The sequence below is a fragment of the Lissotriton helveticus genome, chromosome 11 (assembly GCF_964261635.1).
Source record: "Lissotriton helveticus chromosome 11, aLisHel1.1, whole genome shotgun sequence".
NCBI classification, from domain to species: domain Eukaryota; kingdom Metazoa; phylum Chordata; class Amphibia; order Caudata; family Salamandridae; genus Lissotriton; species Lissotriton helveticus.
Window position 1 is genome coordinate 970951505 of NC_136072.1, and position 18408 is coordinate 970969912.

The following is an 18408-nucleotide window of genomic DNA, read 5'->3' on the forward strand; positions in this document are numbered from 1 at the left end:
GAAATAGATTATATCTGTGAAGACTTTCTGTTTTATGAAACATTGTCTGTTGTGTACAGCCATGATAGTTACAGTACGTGTTAACAGCCAGCTAAACTGTGTGTTATATGGGCTTATCAAGCTATTGAGGGTTTCTGATTGACCCAAGATTGAACACTGCCTTTTAAAAATATCAATATCACCTCAAAACTGCATTATGAAAATATAACATGTTACATGCACAGACTTGGCATCCATTTTTAGAAATATTATACAATGTATTTTTTTTTACATTTTTGTAACTTTGTATTAAGGTGATGTTGTGAAATTGACGGTTTCTGATAGAGCCTAAGAACGAAGGTTCACAGTGTATAAAGAGCATAAGGAAGACAGCATCACTGGAATATACTACGTTAAAACGTAAGCAATTCTTAGAAACCTTAAATGATGCAATTTTTTGCGTTTTCAATGGTGGGAAAAACGGTAAACAAGAAGTAACCTGAAAAGAACCCAATCACGTGATTTTATCAGATTATTGGTAGATGAAAAGGAACAGTTGCAGCTCTATCGGTAAACCAGAGGGCACCCCAGTTCTATTTACTATTGTCTGTTGCCATAGATACGCATCGTGATGAACCTTATTAGTGGATGTGGCCCTTTACAATGAGTTGCAGCTGGGGACCATTGTTGATAGTGACACTCCTCACAAGCATTTCTAGTTACTGAATGTGAGAATAACCATTGCCGGGCGCGCCCCATCTGCCTCATCATTTCCTGGGAATGGCTGAACACCGACCTGCCTGCCTTAAAATGGGGCCACAACGTAGTTCCTGTTTATTTACAAGGAAACTAGGAACGCGAATCAAGTCTTTTACTCCTGAAAGGTTGCTTTACAAGTCGGTTGCCGTCTTTCCATGCGCTAATGTTAGTTAACTTCCATTTATTTTTATTATCACGTAGTTGCTTCTAGAAGTTAGCCATCTGTTGGGCTGAAAACTGTCTGCCACCCTTTTTTTGCGGTGATTTTCTTTTCTCTAAAGATTTTACAAACAGGGTTTTTATACAAAGTGACAAAACAAATTAAGTCGGAAGTATTTGTTAGAAAAAACACTTTGGCTAATCCATTCAGAAAAGATGTAGTTGCCAGTTGATAACAAACTACAGAATGCGAGTCACTTATCCTTAACCAACACGGTCTCTTTAAGCAAACCACAACCTGATTTGACGAAGAATAAACGTCAGCGTCACAAATACATCATTAAACACCTTGCGGATGTGCATTTAATGTAAATAAAGTGCGCATGACGTGGTTTAGGGAGTAGATTTGTTTGACGTGATAAGTGTTTTTGAGTCTACCTGGAATCAGCTCAGAAATGTTAGCGGAAGAGGAGAGAGGCGGGGCAGAATCTATATGAATGCAACAGCTAGAAATACCACACGGCAGCTCTGACTGTACAAAGGCTCTGGGGCAGTGATTCAAATGTCAGATGTGACATTTTACTGCAGTTCTATGCATCGGCCGTGAACTGGCGCTGGTAGCAGTTGTCACCCCCCGGCTACAAAGCATTCCCTTGATGCAGTCAGGGAAGGTTGTCAAAAGAAACTGAGCGCGTAGAAAAAAAATGTTCAAAACATCATGCACTTTTAATTCAGCGCAGCTGAGACATCTTTGCGATGGGCGCAAGGGAGGAGAGGGCCAGGAGCTGTCGTTTCTAATTCAGTGCACCCATGTATTGTTATAAATCTCTTTCCCTGTCTTTCCCGATCCACTACAAGGGAAGTCGATCCTTCTTCTCAAATAATAAACAAGAACAAGGAAGCTGCGCGCTGAGCGCTGCAGAATTGTGAACGCGCCCGGCCATCTGGATTCACTAACGGAGGCACCCTGACAGCTCCTAATTATAATTTATGTACTTCTTTGCGCACGCACGAAATATGCCCAAAATGGCGGAACAAAACTACATTTACCCTATCACTTCAAGCCTATTAAAACGAAAACACAAGGAAGACGAATCACTGACCAGATGACAGAAAACGGTAAGGAATGTGTGGAATTTCTCTCTCCAAGGCCCTAGGAGATGCTTCTTTTTTTTCTCCTTTAACATTAGTTCTCGAAACTCCTCCCAGTTTCACTGGGGAGGAGTCCGAGCCCTAAAAACGTAGTGTAACCATCCAAGCTAAAGGTGTTCCCTGTGTCCCAAGTTTCTTGTAGACCAATGAAACCACTGATGAACTGCACTACTTGTGGGTTACTAAAGTTCACTATAATGCAGTCTCCCGCTAGATCCTTTACTTTATGGCCCACCCAGGTTACTCTCCTGACATTGATGATTTTCCCATTTGGTTCTGGTCTGAGGGGCCGATTTTTTGACAATCAAAACATCACCTTGTTTTTTAGTTCGTGATAAGTTTCTGCCCTGTCACTTTTCCACTCTGGGACCCCGGCTAATACGATCACAAGGGGAAAAGACTCCCGTGGCAGGTCAACTCCGTTATTGTTACTCCGGCTATATAACGCCAACGGTTTTACTTGGTCTGCCACGGTATCTTTTATCGCAGGCCCCTCGGAAATACCCAGGGTATTGTTAATGGCGATGCTACTTTTAAGCGCCTGATTTGTTGACTGGGGGGTCTTACTTTTGGCCAGATTCCCACCTTGTTTAAAAGAGGCACTAGACCCTTTAGGTAACTTTTCTTTAAGGGAAAGCTTCTGGATGTTTTTAGGGGGATTAGGCAGGGTAGGTACACTATTCGGCGTAAGTTTTGCTTCTGCCATTTTTTTAAGGATCTCTGAGTTCGCCAGAGTGACCTTATGAAGGTCTTCAAGCTGGGTACCCAACCTTCTCAAACGCTCTACAAGCGGAAGGATAAGAGACTTAACCACATGTTCGATTTTATCTAGTGAGTGTGCTATATCCACTGTATCGATGGATACATTATCAGTTATTTCAAGGATAGAGCTATTGTGTGTGAGGCCAAGTAACTCCCCCTGTGACTCCCCCTGTGTCGAGGTATTGTTATTATCTACATATTCACATGCCCTATGTTTAGGTAATATCACTTTCGTCCTCATGATACGCCCCCCTTTCTGTCTAATACCACCGCGTTTACGCTTTAAAGCGGACGCCGGGGTGCTTTCTGAGGTTTTGTGGGCGACTAAAAGGTCGATTCTCTGGTCAATACTTTTTCTGGCCCCCGTCTCAATACTCGGATAGGCCATAAAAGAGACCAGGCTAGTGTCAAGCCCACTAATGTCAGAAGTGATCGAATGCTCCCTGGGTATATCGATTATAGGGGCACTCAGAGTCTGGGTTTGGGCTGGAGACGTTACTGATGCTATGTTCCCTAACGAGGATCTTTTTTGGAACATAGGATCAAGAGATATACGGCAAACTGTAAGATCGATCTCCTTTTCCAGAGCCGAATCGGCAATCGTGATAAATGCATCTATGGGACCAATAATACTGCCTCCGCCTCCCTTGTTGCCAGATTTGTCCCCTTTGGATTTTTTCGCAGCCATGGTCTTGTACTGTAATGCAACCTTGAGAGACAATTCTAGTCAAATGATCAGTAAACAAGTTCAACTTTACCAGTTGATGCGTAGGGCCCACTATGATAATATGAAGTGTCAAGAGCAAATGAGGTGGCCCAGTCCAGTCTCTTTCTGTCTCTGACGGGCTCAAACGGGCCCGCCCTTGGCCCGGGCTTCGCCTGGTGCGTCCCGCGCGCGTCCCGCGAAGCGGTGCTCAGCGCCTGCTTTATGCACCTCCTGGTGCAGGCGCGTCGTCAGCAGTGCGTGCCGCCGCTGTGCCTGCCGGGAGTTGTGGTCCCGGGGTGGCGGCGCGAGGAATGATGCAGCTGACTCTTGGCCGGTGGCGGCGTGGGATATGGCCCTCCTGACTCTTGGCGGTGGCGGCGTCCTGGGCAAATAAGGTAGGTAGCAAGGTTTAGAGATACACCTGCAGGCGAATACTAGAAAAATAATTGTGTAGATGTTTTCACCTTCCGAAAGGACACATTTCTTTCGTGGCTAGGTCGGATCTAACCAGCTTGGAGCCCACCAGCAGATATTTGAAAGCTTTAGATTTTTATGAGAATAACGGCACACAGCCTTATGGATTTTTCAGAAAATCCTCCTTGGATGCATTTCTTGCGACAGACAAAAGGTCACTGGGTTTGACATTGGACTCGTCCTCGCCTTCCTCATTGGTCCGAGAGATAATTGTGCAGGCGAGTTGCGCCTGATGCGGGGACTCAACCTTTTACCGTGATGAAAGGCATCAACGTGCCCCGCAGCCTTCCACGGTAAAGCTGCCAATTTACGAAAAGGCTTTGGGTGCCTCTGTGGGTGAGAGCGCGAGCTGAGGGGTTATTGAAACGCTGCACAACACTTTCCTTTCACATCCTATGGTGATTGGTGGCCCGCCTGGCTTACCGCTAAAGCCATAGTGTAAACCCTGTGAAGAGTGAACCTGCTATCCCCGCGTCAGAGGGGATTAAAGGCAAATTACAACAAGCAGTGGCAAAGCCAATAGGTCTCACCTACGTGCGGGTTTGGATTTTTCGATGCTTGTGGCTAGGTTGTGCAGCAGCAGAGCTGCTGTGCAGCACCAGCATGGCTCAAAATTAAAAAGAAGAACTATGGCATGACCAATGATCGCTGCATCATAGCACTTTTAAGGTTGAAATCTACCATACAGTGCAGCTGTCTGGTTTGGTAACAACATCTTGCACACACACACAACCCCCCCCACACACAACCACACAACCCCCCACACACACAAAACCCCACACCACACAACCCCCCCCACACACACAACCCCCAGATATCCCCCCCCCACACACAACACCCCCACACACACACAACCCCCCCACACACAAACACAACCACACACCCGCAACCCCCCCCACACATAGAACCCCACACACAACCCCCCCCACACACACACACAGCCACACACACACACACACACACACATCCCCACACACACACCCCCCCACACACACAACCCCCCCACACACACAACCCCCCCCCACACACACAACCCCCCCACACACACACAACCCCCCCCACACACACACAACCCCCCCACACACACACAACCCCCCCCACACACACACAACCCCCCCACACACACAACCCCCCCCACACACACAACCCCCCCCACACACACAACCCCGCCACACACACACAACCCCCCGCACACACACAATCCCACACACACACACACACACAACCACACACAACCACATGCACGCACACACACACACATACACACATACACACAACCCCGAACACACACACTCACACACACACACAACCCCACACACACAACCACACACACATACACACACAACCCCACACACACACAACCACACACCCGGATAGCAAAACATAGCATAGCAAAACAAAACATAGCATAGCAAAACAAAACATAGCATAGCAAAACAAAACATAGCATAGCATAACTAAACATAGTATAGCATAACAAAACACAACAAAACATGGCATAACAAAACACAACAAAACATAGCAAGGCGTAACAAAACATAGCATAACATAGCATAGCATAACAAAACATAGCATAGCATCACAAAACATAGCATAACAAAGCACAGCATAACAAAACAAAACATAGCATAGCATAACAAAACATAGTATAGCATAACAAAACACAACAAAACATAGCATAGCATCACAAAACATAGCATAGCATCACAAAACATATCATAGCATAACAAAACAACATAACAAAACATAGCATAACAAAATGCAACAAAACATAGCATAACATAACAAAATACTACAAAACATAGCATAGCATAACAAAACATAGCATAGCAAAGCATAGTATAACAAAACATATAGCATAGCAAAACATAGCATAGTATAACAAAACACAACAAAAACATAGCATAGCATCACAAAACATAGCATAGCATAACAAAGCACAGCATAACAAAACAAAACATAGCATAACAAAACATAGTATAGCATAACAAAACACAACAAAGCATAGCATCACAAAACATAGCATAGCATCACAAAACATATCATAGCATAACAAAACAACATAACAAAACATAGCATAACAAAATGCAACAAAACATAGCATAACATAACAAAATACTACAAAACATAGCATAGCATAACAAAACATAGCATAGCAAAGCATAGTATAACAAAACATATCATAGCATAGCAAAACATAGCATAGTATAACAAAACACAACAAAACATAGCATTGCATGACTAAACATAGCATAACAAAGCATAGCATAACAAAACATAGCATAGCAAAACAAAGCACAGCATAATAAAACACAACACAACAAAACAGCATAGCATAACAAAACATAGCATAGCATAACACAACAAAACATAGCAAAGCATAACAAAACATAGCATATCATAACAAAACATAGCAAAACAAAGCTTAGCATAGCATAACAAAACATAGCATAGCAAAGCAGAACACAACGAAGCATAGCATAACAAAGCATAGGATAGCAAAACAAAGCATAGCATAACAAAACCAAGCATAGGATAGCAAAACAAAACATAGTATAGCATACAGCATCACTCAGCACCACCACAGCATCACTCGGGGGCACCACAACATTACTCAGGGGCACCACAACATCACTATGCGCTACCACAGCATCACACATTCGCCACCACAACATCACTCGTTCGCCACCACAACATCACTCAGCGCCACCACAGCATCAATCTGTGCAACCATTCAACAACAACTGGTTCAAATATGTTCTCTCAATGTTTCAAGCTTTATTACAAATGTCACAAAAAGGTGTTAATATTTCACTTCTGTTCTTGGATTTTCGTCACAATAAAATACACTGAACATAATCTTCACAAGTTATCTACAAAAGTTTAAGCTATTGCCATTATAAATTACAATAACTTTTATTTAAGTATTTCGCGCTATATAAAACTTTAAAAATAAATAAATATTATTATTTTTTTAAAGCCATTGTTATTTGTAATATCAATACAAGTAAGTCACGTAAATACAACACATATTGCATTACAAATGCTATAGGTTTTAGATTTGCGAAAGTTATAACTATTGGCATTGTAAATGACAAAGCTATTTCGCTATTTTCAAAACCAACACATAAATAAAAAAATTGTCATTTACAATACCAATAGCTCAAACTTTCCTAATGCGAGACCTATTGCATTGCAAATGCTTGTTTCTTTTGTTTGTGCGACTGCCACCAGGGAAGAATATCCCTGGGTTATAATCTTGGGAGATTTAAACGCCAAAGTACCTAATTCCACCTTGGCAGCTTATACCAATGTTGACAAAGAAGAAATAGGGTCCTTTCGAAAATTCTGTTCCCGGATAAAATTAAAACCGACAAACGTGGGTTCCTTCTTCTTTAGACTCTTAGAAGATATGATTTGATTATACTAAATGGGAGAGCTCCACTAGTTAAGCTGCTACATATTCCTTTCATGCTCCTTCCCCCCACAGTATACTCGATTATGAGGTAGTTTCTTATCAAATGTTTGGAGTCTGAGAAAATTATTGTTCTGCCCCCTGAAAGGAGAGACCACAGTATATGGGTACATCTGTGGTTTTTTAACCTCTGAGTGTTGGACTCTGGGAACCCCAGTCTGGGTATGACCGGTTTTAATACGTTGAATGGACATTCGTTTTGGACAACTAAGAATACGGTGGCCTGTAGTCTGAAAATTAAGGGAGTTTGTGACAATCCGGTGGGACTTGCTTCTGGTGACTCTGTTCCTTTTTTGAGTCCCCTTTTTGTTTTGTTGTATATTTTTGACCTTCCTTGTACCTTATACCAAGTGAGTGGCATCCCCCCCCCAACTCTCAGAATTGGCACGATGTCCATTGGCTCCTTACTGTATGCCTATGATGTCGCCATATGGGACTTGGTTCCTATTGGTCAACAGCATCTTCTAGAAGTCTTGCCTAAGTATGCTGAAGTCCATTTATTGAAGACCAGTATTTCTAAAAGCAAGGTTTTGATCTTCCGTAGTAATGGGTAAGATTAAGGAGAAGTTTCCAATGGTCTTGGTACTAAAGGACTTGAAATAGTGGACTTGTACCTTTTTATTGCTGAAAGGTTTTCTCCAAGAATGGGCGGGATATTGATCATATGAAGCTCTGTATAAGTAGGGCTCTCTCTCAGGCGTATGCCCTGCATAGATTTTGTAAAATATATGGGAGACGCCTCTTTGGGCATGTCCTGTCTGTTTACAAGACTAAAATACCTTCCTCTTTGTGTTACGCCTGTAAGTTTCTGGACATAAGCAACAGGCATACTTTTGATGGGACGTGGGTTGCATTTTCCGACAAATTTGTAGTTTGAATACTCTGGCAGCCCCCCATGTTTTGCGCTTGGAGTTTGATTTTGTTTTCTCTTATGCCTATTCCATGGCAGCTGTATTGAGATGGGGAAATTCTCTTCTACGTTGGGAGGAGGGCAAACTGAGGGCAGCTATGTGGGTCAAAAATATTTAGCCGTTGAAAGAACGGTCCGCATTCTCTAGGTCCTTTGAGCGGGCTGATGAAATGTTTGGCGTAACTTGACTATTTATTCTTTTATGCCCAAGTCCGCACTAAAGATTCTTATAAATGGCTCAGTATCTAAAATGAGCTTGGCCAGAGATATTGCCCTAAGCCAATCAAAACCACGTTATCAGTTGGTGTGTAGGAGCACTCTGGGGAATAAACCTCCGTCTTATTTAGTATGGAATTTGCCCCATGGAATCAGAAGGTCGATCCCATTGCTTCGCCTGAATTTGCTCCCCTTGAGTGATTATGGGCATTTGGGCCAAAATCCAAAAAAAGGATAGAAGATGTGAGCTGTGCCCACTTTATATCCAGGATATTAACCACGCACTGTTCGTGTGCTCCTTATTTTTTAAGTCCTATATCTATTAAATTCAACATCCACTCCTCCTCGGAGGCCCTTTCTGTCCATATCACAATTGATTGGTATAAATCACTGTGTGCTTCCACTTTGCGCAGTGCAACGGTTTTCACATCATTTTTTGTGGCACTATATCATTTGACATAAATATTCTTTCCTGGTTAATATGTCGATTGCAATGCATAATTCAAACTACTCCTTTAAGGCTAACAACTGTTGTTAACATATCAATTAATCAGATTTCCTAGCAATGTGGAGTTGCATGCAATGAATAGGTGAGACCAATGCATTGCATGCAGCCCCACATTGCTAGGAAATCTTGATAGATGACACAACCGTGGGTAGACGAGGCAGTGGCGTATGGTACAATTAGGAAGACACTGGAGGGAGAAGGGCAGTGAATAAGATGAAGGAGGAACAAGATGCAAAAGTGGCTAAGGAGCGATGGGGCAGTTGGCAGTGGGGTAAGAGCCAAGGAAGTGGCTAGCAGGACAGGAGCAGTGGCAAGGGGAATGAGAAGTGATGAGGCAGTGTATGGTGACATGAGGGGAAACCGAGTAGTAGAAGGGCAGACCCAGCAATCAATATAGCAGGCATTTGCATTGGATGGGGGAACAAAAAGGTGAATGGAGAAATAGGGAAGGCTATGCAAGCCCCTTACACCTGGCTGCCTCTGTTCGCAGCCTTCTTTATTCCCCTCAATCGGCTGTCTTTTTTTTTCTCTCCCCCAAATCAATCTTTCCTCTTTTCCTCTCTCTACTCTCTCCCCCCAGGTGTCTTTAATTTCTTCTGTCCCCTCTCGCTGTCTTTCTTCTCGTATTACCAGCTGTCTGCAATCTTCCCTTTACATCTCCTTTTCCTTTCCCTCCCAGCTCTCTTTCCGATGGCTGTCTTTTCTCTTGCCCTCACAGAGCTATCATCTCTTCCTAGGGCAGCCCCCTCTCACTCACCTAGGGCTGTCTTTTCTCTCCCTCCCTGGTCTGAGTTTCCTCACTCCTGTTCTCCGGAGCTGTTTTTCTTCTTCTAAGCTTACAAGAACTGCCTTCCCCTCCTCCCCACTCTCTTTCATTTACTGTACACTCTGTTGCCATGATGTGATTTAAAACAAACTACTTTAACTTTGTATGTCAGCACTTAAGAGACTTTATCTTTCTATATGTGTTTTAGTCAGTCCAGCGATCTAAAGGAGGAGGGCCCATTTTCTCTTTTTTCCAAAGTTCTTAGAATAATATTCTTAACATCATTTTCTTTAAATTTATTTATGCAATTTTAAGCAATTCATATGTTCCGTTTCTATTGTAGGATGATGAGTGATCGGTCCTGTTGAATTTGAGCGAAAACACATGGACGTAACCCTGACTCAAGCATTTTTCAAGACTAAGGAAAGTTTGACTCGAGAGAAACAAGATTTTGTTAATTTAGCTGATGATCACACAGTAAAAACATCCTGGAGTCCATCTAAAAGAGAGGACCATTGAGTACTGCATTCATTATGAACGACTCTTTCAGTACAACTGCAGAAGAAACACAATCTCTGTGTGTGATGGTTTGGTATGCACAACTTAAATAAACCTTCCATGGATAAATGAAAAGGAGGTGTTGTATAATTCTCTGTAAAAGAGAAGGCTGAAGAAATGGCCAGCCCTATTCCATCCGAACCAACTTTACCTTCTTGGTAAGTAACATTTCTTGAATCTATACCAGAAGAAGTATTTATTCAGAAGTTCTTATTAAACTGTAATTTTCCTGCTTAAAATAGCATATTGCAACTCTAAGTAATGACAAAGTAGCAGGAAAGAAATGCAAAACAGAGTCTATTGTATTTGGTTATTGAATAGTTTAGAAAGTGAGGCTTAATGTACCTGAAAGCCACAAAGAAACATTTAGAGGGTAGAGTAGTGCAGGTGGTGGTGGGAAGGATAGGGTTTGTTCCAGGTCACATGGATGATTTTCATGGAAAATAGGTAAGCACTGATAAGAATGTGTGTGTCCAACATTTTCTGATGGCGTCAAATTGCTAGGCTTTATCTGCATGTTGTTGCAGGGTCAATCCACCACAGTATGTGGACGTACTTCAGATGTGTCTGTATATTCTGCCATGAATACTACTTCCAAAACACAGAGCATCCGGTAAATGTTCGTCTCTATCGTACTTGTAAACATGGGCTTGTGGACATGTTGACTCCGTCTTTGCTCAGGCTAGAGAGTAGGCAAGTATCCTTCTGTGAGCTGAGTTAAAGGTCTTTGTAAATCTTCGAACAAATCTTCCATGATAATTACCACACAATTTCTGGAAGTATTGGCACTCAATCATTAGGTTTGTTCTTGGCTAACTCAGAATTGCTTCTACTTTGCAGTGACCAATAGCTGTTTCTTCTGCTGATAATATATGCCCAATACTACTTTAGTAACAATCAAATTATATTTTGAGCTCATGGTACTTCAGCAATTATGGAACCTTTAATGATCTGTTATAAATTCTTCCAGAAGTCTGCCAAACACTATGATATTAAGATTCCAGGGAGTAGCTATCAATGGTACAGCATGTGCAGTGGCACAGGGTCCCGTTATTTTAAAGTGCCCCGTGCATCCCAATTATTACTGTCTTTTATTATCTAGTTTCTTTTCTTTCATTAAGACACTTAGCACCTATGCTACACAATTGTTGGGTATACAGACACCTCTATAGATTCCCATTTCTGGAATTATGTTCCATCAGATGCTGCCATATCACTGCAGCCCCCATCCTTTTGGGATACAGTTGAATTCCATGCATTTATGAGGACAAATAAAGTCTGCAAGCAATTTGTTTGTGTGGACTTCTTGGAATGGTGTCCTTTTCTTTTTGATGGTCTAAGACAGAACACTACCAACTTCTTTTAAACAGACCAATGCATCATCACCTCTTGGTGTTGTCTTCTGGCCAGACACAGTTCTGTTATTTTACGCTCAGATTAGAAATCGAAAATGTTTGAGCTCTTTGCATAAAATAAACTGCCAGGTGTTTACACACTGAAAATATTTTGTCTGATGTCATTTTGCGCCTAATTGATGGGGGCCACTGCTCATCAGACCAAAGTATAATTGCCGTGCTGAACTACATGAGCTCGTTCTTATTAACGTTCAGCTGTAAGCAGTAGGCTGTCATCCATCTAGAAATAACTAACACTGCCATGGCAAAATTATGTATTGTTTTAGCATATCTTCATCAAAGTAAAGATCAGCTGTGTGTCATCTACGTATGATATTATTTCAGAACCATATGGCTCTACAATCTTGGCAAGGGGACCTGATGCAGCGAGATTACCAGCTTGGGTTATTTCTAAAAAAACATACTCACCTGGGCCCATAAACATTCATACAATAAGCTGACAATCCTCCGCTGTGGATTAGGATTTAGTCTACCTTGAAATATATTTTACCTGTACAACTTTCTTACCAAACTTTAACACCTTAGTTCTTAATTTCCTCTGGTCGATAGATCAGATTGTTAGCATAATAGGCATAAATAACATTTGCTCTTATTTCTTTGAATGACCACAGACTCTGGAGAGTTTTAAAACCTTTATCTATGCAATATTTTGTGTGTCAAATACCAATACATGTCAATCACCAACTTCTCAAGAAGGAAAATAATGATCAAAACAAGAAATTGTAAAGACTTAGTAAAATCACTGGTCATTGGTACTTTGGAAGGGTGAGAATGGGAAATGGTACAAGGACATACCACACAGATTTATATTTACTTAGAATGGAGTGAGGACCAACCCCAGGCCAAGGGTTGAAAGATGGACTCTGGCTAGTGGGAGCCCAAGGATCAGATCAGGTGCAGGACCGGACAGGTAACCTCTTCTAAGTGCAACGCCAGCGTCACACCCATCTCTGGTACTACGCTCATCAATTTCCCCTTCTAGAAGGATCAATTCTTCTTCTTCAGCAATGAAAGATTCTTCTCCCTCCTCTTCTCTCGATTCTTCTCCCTCCTCTTCTCTCGATTCTTCTCTCAGAGTGCTCGATTAGCCCTCTGATCTACGTGGCATCCGCCTTATTCTGCTGCAGTGTTGGGTCAGTGAACAATCTGTTACAAGTCGGACAACCTAACTGACTAAGCCTACCTTAGTAATACTATTCTCGGTGTATGTATCACCCCTACATTTTTCAAAATTCATGTATTCCCTTCATTCGATTGGTTAGTGGGATGGGGAGAGGTCATCACACCATACTAATTTCATGTCCTTTTTTAAGGTTCATTGTTCTATGTTCCCGCCCTTAATTTTACTTTCCCATGCTTTATTCCTCCAAACCACATTCACCTTACTTCATGTACAATGTAAATAAAAATTGTCAATTTTTTCTTCCCCTCTCCGGGTCAAGAGTTGAAGTTCTCAGGCGCATCGATGGTAAGATGGGATTCCGCAGTGCTTCAATGTCACCGCGTGTCATTTGACTGCGTCCCAGGCGCATGCGTACAATCATTCAAGATGGAGATTTCAGTCACCCTCCAGGCCCAAATACGAACTAATAATAAAGTCAAAGAAGACTTGACGGGGCCAACCAAGCATGCTGGCATGATGCCACCTTCTCCTTAGGGTGGAGAAATAAACTGACTTTGGCCACCCCACTCTTTGACTCTGAGCAGCTGGGAAAGCTTTGGAGGACAAAAGGGTTTGACAAATGGGATCGAATAGGGATCTCTACCATAGGGGATGTCTGGGGTAAAGGGAAGATCAAATTGTTCGTAGAAATGCAGGCGGAATACAAACGGACCAATTCTGAATATTTCCGTTATGCACAAGTCCGGCATCCAGGGGTAACTTTCCTGAACAAATCATTTATTGGCTTCCTTATAGGCAAATCCATTAAAGAAATTACTGACGCGCACTCACTTGCCTGGTCATCAACTATTATATTTTCTTTTTTGGGTAGCGTAATTCGAGTAGTCAAAACAGGAGTTTTAGGACATCCTTTCTTATCCCCATATAAGGGAACAACGGGACCTATAGTCACTGGTATCGTTAGTGCTTCAGGACTTGTATTTAATTGGGTTATCTTCTGGATTACCTAGCAGTTACTAGGGGCTAAGTACCTCTCTGATAACGCTTCTGATTTTAATATGGTATTAGCGTTTTGTTTTACTGCATTTTACCTTATTCACTTCTTTTGACTCTCTGATTGTTTGTAGCGTGTTTTACCTTCTTTCACCCCGCATTTTGTTGGGAGGCTCATTGCTGGTTGTTCGTCTCCCGGTCCACCGCAGCCATTAGTGGGCTGATTGATGTGGATAGAGGACTGAAACACCTTTGCCGGCGCTCCTCCCTTCCGGTGAGCCATCTTTAGCCGCCATACTGTTCGCGTGGCGGTCTAGTCTTTCTGCCTCCTTCCTTCAGCCGGTATTTAACTGGGCGCGGGAGCGCAGCGGACGCACGCAGTGGGCGCTCCGCTGCTTGCCAAAGGCTAGCCCGTCTGCGCCCGTCCGGGCCTAGATGTCCCTCTCGCCAGAAACGCTGGTGGTGGCACTTCAGGATTATGCACCTACTCTAGGGCAGAATTGCTGGCTGTCAACAATCTGGTAAAGTCTTGTAGCTCATCTCCACTAGGTCCCTTGGAAGGGCCTTTTGGCTGCCTTTGCTGTGGGTTCGATACACTCTCGCTGTTGCCCCTCTCACTCTCCCCTTCTCCGTCTGGGTCTTCTATGAAAAACCTTCATTTAAATGTTCGCTCACTGGCCAAACACTACTTAGATATCTATGACCTGGTCCTGGAGGAATCTCCCGATGCCTTGTTCTTAACTGAAACCTGGCTAAATGATGACATGGTGGCTGAACCTGCTCTAGCTCTGCCTCCAGGCTACAGTATTCTGACCGTAAATGGAGAGTCTAGAGGGGGCGGTATTGCTATCATTTTTAAGTCCTGCTATTCTTGCTCATTTGTTAAAGAGTTGATGGAGGGTTGCAAATGCGCCCATTTCAGAATTACTTTCGGCGCCCATTTGACCATGTCAGGGCTGCTAGTATATCGCCCTCTGGGGCCCGCTAAGAAGTTTAAATCTGCCCTAATGGAGGCCACCTGCACGCTTGCAAAGTGTGCAGCAAACCTCAGCATTCTGGGTGATCTTAACTTGCATTTCGACCTTCAGAAAGATATTGAAATGGGCAGTCTGTTCGCAGATCTGGTGGCCTACCAATTAAGCCAATTGGTTTCTGGCCCCACCCATACAGCCGACCACTTGCTGGACCCCGTTTTTGTAATATTCCTTCCGCTTCTGTTGGGACACCCAAGCCAGTAGGTTGGTCTGAACACTTTCTAGTCACTAAGTCTTTCCCTGCCTTCGAGCCCCCTGATAGGGCTGTCCAATTGCCCATCTTTAAACGCCCTTGGCGCAAATTGAAGCTTGAGGACTTCCACGCCCTTCTTGCTGCAAACCCTCCCAAACTACATTGTGATCCAGATGTGTTTTATAGATCTCTTTGTAGCTGGATTGTTCAAGCGCTGGACTCTCTCATCCCAGCCAAATGGTCTAAAGGTCGCACGTCGGACTCTAGTCCGTGGTATAATGTTTCTCTGGCCGCACTACATAAATAGTGTAAGAAATTGGAGCGTGCCTGGAGAAAGGACTATTACCCCGCAGCTAAAAGCTGCTATCTGTCCTCTATTAAGAGCAACCATAGGACCATTTACACCGTCCGGGCGACTTACTTTGCTAATGAAATCAAGCTAAGCCCTAACCCGGCCAAGTGTATTTTTAAAATACTCAAGGACCTCCGAGTTAGAAAAAACTCTTCTGCCTCCGTGATTACGTCTGAGCAACATTGTGAAGACCTCGCGACCTTCTTTGTCAATAAAGTAGAAATCATCTACAGGTCTTTTCCGTTGGTGCCTTCTCCCCCTGTTGCTCCTCACGGACCTCCTCCTTTTCATTCTTTGGAGGTTATCCCCATCATTACGCAGGAAGAGTTCACACTACTGAGTGGGAAAGTTAAATCTGGCTCTCCGTTTGATCCTTTAAAACCAGCCCAGTTTAGGGACTCTATCTGTGTTCCTGGCTCCCTTGTGCCAGGTTGTTAATACATCTCTTTCGACAGCTGTGGTCCCTGAGCTATAGAAGTTGGTGATGGTGACTCATATACTTAAAAAAAAAAAAACCTTCGCTGGACCCGGCTAAATTGGAAAATTTCCGTCCGATATCTCTCCTTCCATGGGTAGCTAAGATCGCTGAGGCTCCGTAAATAACATCTTAACAGGGTTCGTGAATACTAATGGCGCCTTGGATCCCTCCCAGAATGGCTTCCACCCTTGTCCAAGTACAGAGACTGCCCTCTTGGCTGTGACTGAGCATCTGCGGACCATTCTTGACTCTGGACACACGGCGGCACAGATTTTGCTTGATCTCAGTGCCGCATTTGACATGGTTTCCCATGGGATTCTGTTACATCGTCTGTAAGAGGCGGGTGTTGTAGGCTTAGCTCTGGAATGGTTTAGATCTTTCTTGGCAGGGAGATCATTCCGAGTGTCTGCCCCCCGTTTCTCTCCTGTGCCCATTCCATCGGTCAGGGTGTGGCTCAGGGCTCTGCTCGGAGCCCCATTCTGTTTAATCTATATGTCCAACGTCTTGCTACAGTGGCTAGGAACAAGGTCTTCACCATGGTCTCTTATGACGACGATACGCAGTTGGTGGTGGCCCTCTTTTATGGCTCTACGCAGGAGGCTTCCAAGTTTAGGAGTGCCCTGGCTGCTGTCGCGGAGTGGATGACCACCAACTGCCTGCAGCTGAACGCCAATAAAACGGAGGTGCTGCTGGTGAAGATGGTGGTTAAGAAACCGGGGGTATGGATGGATGGATGGATGGATGGATGGATGGATGGATGGATTTTACCCTCAGTTTCCAGGATCACACTAAGAAAGTGGCCGGCAATTGCTTCGGCCTTCTTCGGGGACTTAGGCCCTTGTTGGTGTTCTTTGATCCTCCTACTCGTCAGCTAATTGTCCAATCAGCCATTCTATCTAGATTAGATTATGCAAGCTTGCTTCTCTTAGGGGCTAATCAAGCTGAGGTTATGCGCTTGCAGCATGTCCAAAATGCTGCCACCAGAGCTCTGATGGGGCTTCCGTGTAGCTGCTCTTCCACCGGGGCTATCCGACGGTTACACTGGTTGCCCATGGCCAAGCGGATCGAATTTAAGGCCCTTTGTCTGTCCTTTGAGATCTTGAAGCTAGCGTCTCCCGGGCGTTTGGCTAATCTGCTGGTACCTTATGTTCCGAGTCGCCAGCTGCGTTCTCTGGGATAACACTTGGTTACAGTCCCCCGAGTAAACCGTCTCCGGGCCGGGGGACGATCCTTCCGCTGCCTAGCAGCCAAGCTATGGAACTCAGCTGCCCTTCCAGATCCGTAGACTGGATTGCTTTCTGGACTTAGGGAAATCCATTAAAACATTTCTCTTCCCTTTTGCCTAGCCCTTTCCCTTCCCTTTGTGCTCTGTTTCTCGTGCCAACCTGTTCAGTTACTTAGTCTCCATATGTATCTGCTGTCCGCGCCGGGACGCCTCTTCGCTGAGGCAGCTACACGCTATATAAGCTCAGTTAACAATAACATTAGCTCACTTCTATTTTTATTATTGCTACTCTTTCCTTTTCTTGGAGTACTCTTTCCAATGTATTCTCATTTATAACCTGCGGTACTAAGGGTGTTTTAAGCAACGGGGCGCTAGGGGTTATTCTATTTATCTCTTCCTGATAAGGTGGAGGATTTTTCATTAATAATTCTTCAAAATAATCCTCTTCAGAATCCCCACTACCCGCCACTAAATGTTTTGTTTTCTCTGTACTTTTACTTCCTGTTGGTTCTTCTGTGGTAAATACAGGATATAATCCTTCCACTACCATAGCCTGTCTACATTGCTTCATCTGCTTATCTCTGGTTACTCGGGGAAATTTAGGATAACATTTACTTAAGTTTCTGTCACATCGGGGTCTGTCTCGTTCAAAAGCCTCAGTCTCCCATTCTTCTAATACTTCATACTGAGTTAATCTAGGTCTTGGTTCTAGTTCATTCATGCAAGTTCTCAAATTATGTAAAATTCTTCCATTAAATGTTCCGTGCTGGGGCGTGGTTAAGATGGTGGCGCGGTAGGAAGCATGGCTCAGCACAGCGCGGCTACCCCGGAGCTCGACTGGCACGGATCCTGCTATGGGGGGCACCGGGAGTGCAGCCGCCATACGGACATTTGGAGCAGCCAGGACTGCGGGATGCAGTGAGTGATCCGGCTGCCATTACCACGCGGCCTCGCCGACGCGGTGAACCTCACGGTCACCGAGGCCAGCTGTCCCCGTCCTGGCGCCCTCCCCGCCTCGGTCTATTCTCTCCTTCTGCGCCTGATGGCGGGGGGGGCGGAGTTGCGGCCCGGGGGCCCGAATCCACCGCGCTGCTCGCCTCCGCGCGGAGTGGGGTGCGGCCTGGCCTTGGGAGCCAGGCCAGTTAAAGCACCGGCCTCGCGTGCGCTTCGG

At 44.1% G+C, this 18408-nt stretch overlaps 1 protein-coding gene across 2 annotated transcripts in view; it reads left to right on the plus strand.

Moving 5' to 3' along the window:
• HPS4 (HPS4 biogenesis of lysosomal organelles complex 3 subunit 2) overlaps positions 1-18408 on the plus strand; it is a 287681-nt gene that overhangs the window by 32102 nt on the left and 237171 nt on the right. For both annotated transcript variants that reach the window (XM_078667309.1, XM_078667310.1), the window contains exon 2: positions 10210-10582. In XM_078667309.1, the coding sequence (XP_078523435.1) occupies positions 10542-10582 (41 nt within the window). In that variant the 5' untranslated portion in view covers positions 10210-10541. The remainder of the gene's footprint in view (positions 1-10209; positions 10583-18408) is intronic.